This window comes from Poromitra crassiceps, assembly GCF_964638095.1.
Source record: "Poromitra crassiceps genome assembly, chromosome: 18".
NCBI lineage: Eukaryota > Metazoa > Chordata > Actinopteri > Beryciformes > Melamphaidae > Poromitra > Poromitra crassiceps.
In genome coordinates this window covers 31,944,544-31,952,043 of record NC_139636.1, presented here as the reverse complement: position 1 = coordinate 31,952,043, position 7,500 = coordinate 31,944,544, and the positions used below count along the sequence as shown (strand labels likewise).

General features: G+C 47.1%; 1 protein-coding gene across 1 annotated transcript in view; it reads right to left on the bottom strand.

Moving 5' to 3' along the window:
• Nucleotides 1-7,500, bottom strand: part of ccdc135 (coiled-coil domain containing 135) — a gene marked incomplete at both ends in the record, with an annotated part of 18,583 nt that overhangs the window by 7,828 nt on the left and 3,255 nt on the right. The window contains 9 exons of the mRNA XM_083654831.1: nt 240-463; nt 596-724; nt 880-1,008; nt 1,113-1,185; nt 1,570-1,662; nt 1,931-2,173; nt 5,193-5,351; nt 6,648-6,767; nt 6,879-7,073. Coding sequence (XP_083510957.1) covers nt 240-463; nt 596-724; nt 880-1,008; nt 1,113-1,185; nt 1,570-1,662; nt 1,931-2,173; nt 5,193-5,351; nt 6,648-6,767; nt 6,879-7,073 — 1,365 coding nt within the window. The remainder of the gene's footprint in view (nt 1-239; nt 464-595; nt 725-879; nt 1,009-1,112; nt 1,186-1,569; nt 1,663-1,930; nt 2,174-5,192; nt 5,352-6,647; nt 6,768-6,878; nt 7,074-7,500) is intronic.

Sequence of the window (7,500 nt, the reverse complement as noted above, 5' to 3'; positions counted from 1 at the left end):
GTGTGTGTGTGTGTCATCATGGCAAAATGTGGCCCTGGTGACAGCGGGAACTACCACAGAAGCCGTTCTGAGTACTTTGCCAGGTGTTTATATGCCTGTCTGTCTGTTATGAAAGTTTACAGGTAGTTGACATCGAATGAAGGCCGAGTTCGAACACACACACACACACACACACACACACACACACACTCTTTCCGGCCCTTGAACCACATTCGTTTTAAGTCACGGGCGTCACGTACCTGTATCGGTCGGTTTCCCAGCTTGGGGGTCTCTCCTGGTCCCAACACTTGGACGTGGCGGCCGAAGACGACATGCCGGTAGTAGAGGAAGTCGTCCCGCTCCTGGAAGGTCTCCATCATTTCACCTGGCAGCTCTGCCCTTCGCGCCAGGCCATCAGCACGGACGTGGCCGTAGAACTCCACCTCACGCTCAGTCTCCGCAGTCAGGGTCAAGTACCTGTGGGCTGAGCCGGCCAGCAAAACAAACGCACCATCACTGAGGAGTTTGTGTGTGTGTGTGTGTGTGTGTGTGGGAGGGGGGGGGGGGGGGGGGGGAGAGGGGGTGTTCATCGTACAGCAGAGAAATACAGGTTTACATTTAAGGCAGAAAGTCCGTCCAAGTCTGAAGCGTTCTGTGGTGAAGTTGGTGGCCTTGCTCAGCTCCCTCTCCTCTAGATGGTCGTGTCTGTGCTGGTACCACTCCTTCACCACACGGGCTTCAGTGCCTACAACACACACACACACACACACACACACACACACACACACACACACACACACACACACACACACACACACACACACTCAACAATAGCATTAAACATGAGATGAATGGGATTCCTTGGTGTTTTGAATGAATTCATTTGGCTGGCACACTCACAGTCCAGGTCTTTGTATGTGGTGAGGCGTGTGACCAGGCCATCCGGCAGCAGGTAGGGAGAGAACCTCTCCAGCTTAGCTTTACGATAGTGGGTCACCTTTGCTCCACCTGGCCAGCGAGTCTCCATGTCTAGAGAAGAGAGAGCGATTGACAGAGGTGTTACAGTACCAGGTGCCATCTCTAAATGGGTTTGGTACGAGGTGGTCAGATCAACGGAGCTTTTGTGCAGCTACCTTCTTTTGAGACGGTGATCTTGCTGACCCAGGATGGCGGCATCTCAAACAACTTGGGCTCCTCATCCTCGTCCTTCACAACAACAACAACAACAACAACAATGTTCAGCATCAAACTCATGCAACTTATCTTTCAGTGTTATCTTCAGCTGGGATTCTGTGTCAGCTGAACATCTGACCCCACAGCTACAAAAACCACCATGCAAATGTATCTTCTGCCCTTACTGCTCAAAACAGTAAAGTTGTCCATATAATGGTGTCAATTTCAGTCAACTTGGGGTCTCAAACCACAAATCAATCCCTTTTATTACAGTAAAGAAAACTCTGATGTTCTCAGAATCAAGCATGTCATTCAGAAACAGAGGGGCACAGAGAGAAAAGACAGAAAAGAGAGTGAGAGAGAGAGAGAGCGAGAAGGGAGAAATGGAACATGGAACACACACACACACACACACACCTCCTCATCGTCATCGAGGATGGCCAACTCTGCCTCTTCCTTCATGGCGGAGCTGATCAACAGCGTCTGGCTAGTTGAACGGTGCAGCACAGACTCCCACAACGCAGCGTTTTCCAGGTCATACACCATATCCTACACACACACACACACACACACACACACACACACACGCACGCACGCACGCACTCACGCACGCACGCACACGCACACACACACACACACACACACACACGCACACACACACACACGCATGCAGATACACAGCAAGACAGAGGCACAGTATAAAACATCTTTTAGGAGCTGTAATACAATACACGCATACACATTTGACTTGACTGATGTGTGGCTGCCTTTAACTCACAGCACAGCCGTAACTGCAGTCCTGCATGTTGACCCAGTAGTTGTGGTGGTTCCAGACACTCTCGATGCCCAGGAAGCTGCCCTGGGAGGTGGCATCAAAGCTGCCACGGGCGGTGGGGTAGCTCTTGCCGGTCAGTGGGTCAATGAAGAAGTTCTGTGGGACCTCCCGACTGCCCGACAGCACCAGCACCCAGCAGTGCACCCGCAGGCCCAGCAACGCATCCGGAGGCGGCCGCTCACTCTCCTGGGGAGGGAGGGGGAAACCACTGTAGTCAAGTCACTATATCTCCAGTCCAAGTCCAGTCTTGAGTCCCCAGTTTTCGAGCGGAACACGTAAAAAAACAGTCTTTATCAATTAGCAAGTCCAAGTCCTTGTCTCAAACTTACGAATCCGAATGCATGAATGCTCGAGTCGACTACACTGTTAAACATAGATGTACAGCATTGGGCTGTATAATGTCATACAGGCTCATGATGTAAGCCGCAATGCAATCTGGGAGAAGACAAACGTCAATATACAGCATTTTTATATAATACTTGTTTACATGTCCTTTGCTGTAAAAAAAACATAAACCGCTAAGCATCATGGGACATTGAAAGTGAAGGAAACGGAAACTTAGAGAAGAAAGTGAAACTTAAGAAAGAAAGTGCTGGATGAAAGTTCAACTGACCACCAATCCCCTGTAGATCATTGAGTAAGGTAAGTCACTATTTCTGCCAGGTTGATTTTTTGAGAAGAAAAAAGACGTGAAGCTTTCTCTAGAAACTATTTACAAAGCTACTGAAAAGCTTCTGCTTTGCAATGTTATGGCTAAAATGAGTGCATGTCAGCATCTTGTCTTTGTTTACGCTGACATTAAAACCATTTCTTTGCTGGTAGGAGTGCATTAGTGCATCTAGAGTCAATTGTGTTTTCCACAAAAAGAGTTTTCCTAAGACCTTTCTAGAACTCCATGCTCTAAATTCACTTGTTTGTTTGTTTGTTTGTTTGTTTGTTGCAGGCTGCAGCTCATCCGATACTGGACTGACAGAGGTACACCCATAAGAGCAGCTCTTCCAAGTAACCTCGCGTCACCAGGCTCTTCTCGGCGAGAAAGAGCCTGGCTTCCGCTCACAATTGATTTTGTCACCCTACCTGGGATGGGCAGCGTTTCTAGCTCATCAACTTTGACGTTAACTTGACAATTTGACCCAAGTATCAGAACGGCAAACAACAAAACAAAAGATGGACGTACCGAACAAAGTTTTTGAAGAAGTTATTTTAGAAACATTGCGGATTCACTATCTCACATCTTTTAAGCCAATACAGAAGCTCTGCATCAGACAATTAATCGAGGCAAGAGACGTCAAGCTAACGGCAACAAAGACGTTTTTTGGCGCACTGCTTTCCGGTGTTCATTCTGGTTCCGTGGTTTACGCCCCATGACAAAAAGCGGGATGGAAGGTGCCCAGACTACTTCCAAGAGACTTCCTAAAAAAAACACAATTATAGGCGGGCCTATGTGAGTAGAAGCGGGAGGAGCCAAGGAATCCAGGGGTGAAAGAATTTTGATTGTAGACCGTAGAGTTCAAGGGTTCCGGATCAAAGCGTAAAGAGGGCTGTTATAGTGCCACCATCAGGTCAAGAGGTGTATTTTTTTTTAGATCACAGCAATGAGTGAAAGTGAGGCGAGCCAAGGAAACCAGGGAAAAAAATATTTTGATAGTAGAGGCTACGGTTCCAAAGTTATAGACTAAGACATAAAGAGGGCAGTTATAGCGCCACCATCAGTTCGATTGGTGTATTTTTTCACTCTGTGAACCTCCCTACCAAACTTGGCAGCTCTAGCTGTTATGGTTTCTGAGATACAGCTAATTTAATGCAAGATTTTTTGAAACCCCACAGACAGTTTCTTTCCTACTGCAATTGAAGGCATCTCACCGGATTCTGCTCCCAGAACACTTTTTGGATGTGCTTTTTAACAGAGAGAGTGCTTTTTAACAGAACTATGCAAATTAGAGTGAGACCATGAGTAAATACCACCTGTAAATAATACAGGGGGTATATATAGAGTTGTGTCTGATGTCTATAATAGCGTGCGTGCGTCAAATATCAAGTATCAATACAAGAAGTAAGGCTGGACAGAATTACAATGAATCAGCACTTCCTCCCACCCTTCAAAATAAAATAACAATTTATTCCTACGCAGACAGCTGTGTGTGCTTCAGTGAAAATCTGAAAGATCAAATCCAGAAAGAAACGAAAGTGAGTGTGTGTGATGGATGTAAGAATTGTGAGGTGCAGGTACTGAATGCTGCTATAGCGCCCCCTATAGGCAAAATGACAATCTTTTTCCTATCAGCTCAGAGTAGATCCCTACACACCTGTACCAAAAAAACTCACGCTTAATGGCGAATAGCGCCCAAACCACTTGAGCAAACGCTTAACAACACCATACGTTTCCTGTCATCAATGAGCCGCATGTTTTGAGGTCTGGAATGTCTATGTGGTGCGAAAAATGTGGGCGGCATAACGTGCCAAAAAAGTGGCAGATATAATAATAATAATAATAAGTATGGGGGACTTTATAGATTGCAGTTCAAATGCGCCGTTATAGCGCCACCACCAGGTCAATCAATTGGTGTAATTTTTTCGTGGATAGTAAAAGGCCTATCTGTGAACCTTCCTACCAAGTTAGGTCGCTCTCTATGGTTTCTGAGATACAGCTAATTTAATGCAAATTTTTGCCAGATTTATCGAAACCCCATGCAAGTCAATGGGGGGAAAAATGGCACTTAATCGTGAATAGCGCCCCCCGACTGCTTGATGAAATTCTTAGCAAAGTCATAGCACACCTGTCATCAATGAGCCGCACGCTTTGAGGTCTTGCATGTCTATGTAGTGTGAAAAATGTGGGAGATATTACGTGCAAAACTTTTGGCAGATCGAAAAATAGGAGTTTATAGATTGTGCCTTGCTTTCAGCAAGCACAATAATGATAAAAAGGGAATGGCTAAAATGAAATCAGACTTAAGATTGTTTTTATGTTTTTTGATTCTGTTTGAAAATTGATTTTCAGCCACTATTTTCAATTTTTGGATCGTAGGCTACGGCAGCAGTATCGCAGCAAATTAGCCAAACTAATTGAGTAACAACGGTACCTTTTTTCTTTAGGAAGAAATGGATATTTTCTTCTTTTTTGTGGGGGGGGGGGGGGGATATGAATGCCACTCCCAGTTAGAATATAGCAGTGCTTTTCTACAATACAACCATCATGTTATACCTCCTGTAGTCGTTGAGCTTCCTGGTGTTTTTTCAGCAGCGCGGCGCGGGCTTCTTCCTGTTTCTTCTTCTCCTGTCGCTTCTCAAAGTGACTCTTCAGCTCCCTTGGAGGCTTCAAAGTGTATTTGTTCACCTGTGGCTTCTGCTCCGTTATCACATCCTGCACACACACACACACACACACACACACGCACGCACGCACGCACGCACGCACACACACACACACACACACACACACACACACACACACACACACACACACAGTGATTTAGTGATAGCACTACCCACAGCAACGAGTGGGTGGCACACACACGCACGCACGCTGTGGCGATCTGCTGTTTCCACAAACATTGCTTCCTTCATTCATCTCTCTGCCCCCCAGGGGTGCATTTTGACATAACTCACCCGTTTAGAGTTTAAAATAGACTGTACGAAAGACGATGCTTTAGACGTGATTGACAGGAAGCAGCACGTGAGGCTGGGTAAGCTAAGCGCATAACTGACTTTCGGTCCATCAGCACCGGTGCTGCCCAGGGCGGTGTCCTCTCTCTCCATACTTCTTGGGACTGTACAGCAACAGCTGCACCTCCAGTCACCAGTCCGTCAAGCTCCACAAGTTGGCGGATGACACCGCCCTCATCGGGCTCATCATCACAGATGGAGACGAGTCAGAATACAGGCAGGAGGTCGACCACCTGGTGACTTGATGCAGTCAAAACAACCTGGCTCACGACAGTGGAGATGATCGTGGATTACAGGAGGAACATAGCCCCACCTTCCCCCATCACCCTGGGTGACCTTCCGCTTCCTCCCCCCACTGACATGAGCCCCCCCATCAAACATCTCGTTACTCAAGCCACTTCTTAACATGCAGTGGAATCCGTATTATAACCTGCTCCTAGCCGGTTGGCCTGCATGTTAAACAACAATTAGCCGGCCTACGCGCACTCCCGCGAGTCCGTATCTTATCTACCTCGACCGCCGGTATAAGATCCGGTATAAGATCCGCTTCCACGCAATCGCAGCTCATGTTAAACAGCTGGCAGGTCATTATCCACAGATCCGTCTGGAGTTTTGGTGTGGCTCTTCGTGTCTCGTCATAGAAGTGGTCAATGGGTCAGCATGGGGGAAAATCCTCCCGTTCTCCCCATTCAGCATAGTTAGCATTTAGCTGCTATAGCCCAGCCCAGGCAGACAGGATCGGGGATTCAACCACCGCAGTAAACGCACATCTGAACAGACATCTATGTACCTGCTCTTGAATCCCCAATCCTTTAGTGTCGAGCGCAGCACCTTCCGCTGGTGAGTCAGCCCATTGAGATATATGAGGGGTTTTTCCCCCACCGTTCTCCTATGTGACCTACTGACACAATGACACCGGAAGTAACATTTTGTGGGCGTTCCCACACAGACCGACTGTATATATAGCAGGCTCTGCGGCTCTGCGGCAAACCACCTGGTCTCGCATGAGCTGCGGGAGAACCGAGATGGCGACGTCCAAAAACGCCAAACTGCAGTCTTCAAATGGAGAATCCACAAAACCAATGTGTGACGTCACACGACGCACTCCGTTCATCTGTTTATACATACGGGGGGAAACCCAGGTAAATATAGAGAGAACATACAAAGTCCACACAGAAGGTGGAGCGGTGTTAGCTTAGTGGTCACAGCAACAACAAGCACTGACCTTGACCTCAGTGACCAGTAGGGGGCACTCCCGGCGGCTCTGATCGTTCAGACACATCTCCTTGAGCGCGTAGCCGCTGACACAGTAAGCGTTGTAGCCGGCGCCCAGCAGCAGGCTGCACAGCAGGGTGGAGAAGTCAAAGCATGTGCCCCTCTGCCTCCGCAGCACCAAGGTGGGGGAGAGCAGGTGCCTGGGCTGGGAGAGCAACAACACACACTCCCTTTCAGTGTGTGTGTGTATGTGCATGTGTATTCAAATGCATGCCAAAACTGTTTTTTTTTTTTAGCCAATTACAATATTAAAAGTGGGAGTGACTAGGGATGGGGCCGATCCGATCCAATATTGGTATCGGGTGCCGATATTGGCACTGATTCACGAATCGGATCGGAATCGGGGATTTTTTTTTTTTTTGTTGTTGTTGCAATTCCAGCGCAGGCCGTAATTTGCCCATGTATAATAGTATCCTTCTTTGCCTTGTATATTTTCTTAATTTTGTCTGCTTTTTGCAAGGTATGTTTAAAAAAAAAAAAAAAAAAGCCAAATCTTTGCCTGTACTGTATATTCAAGAAAAATATTGGCATCGGCATAATATCGGTATCAGCAGATATCCAAATTCAGGTAA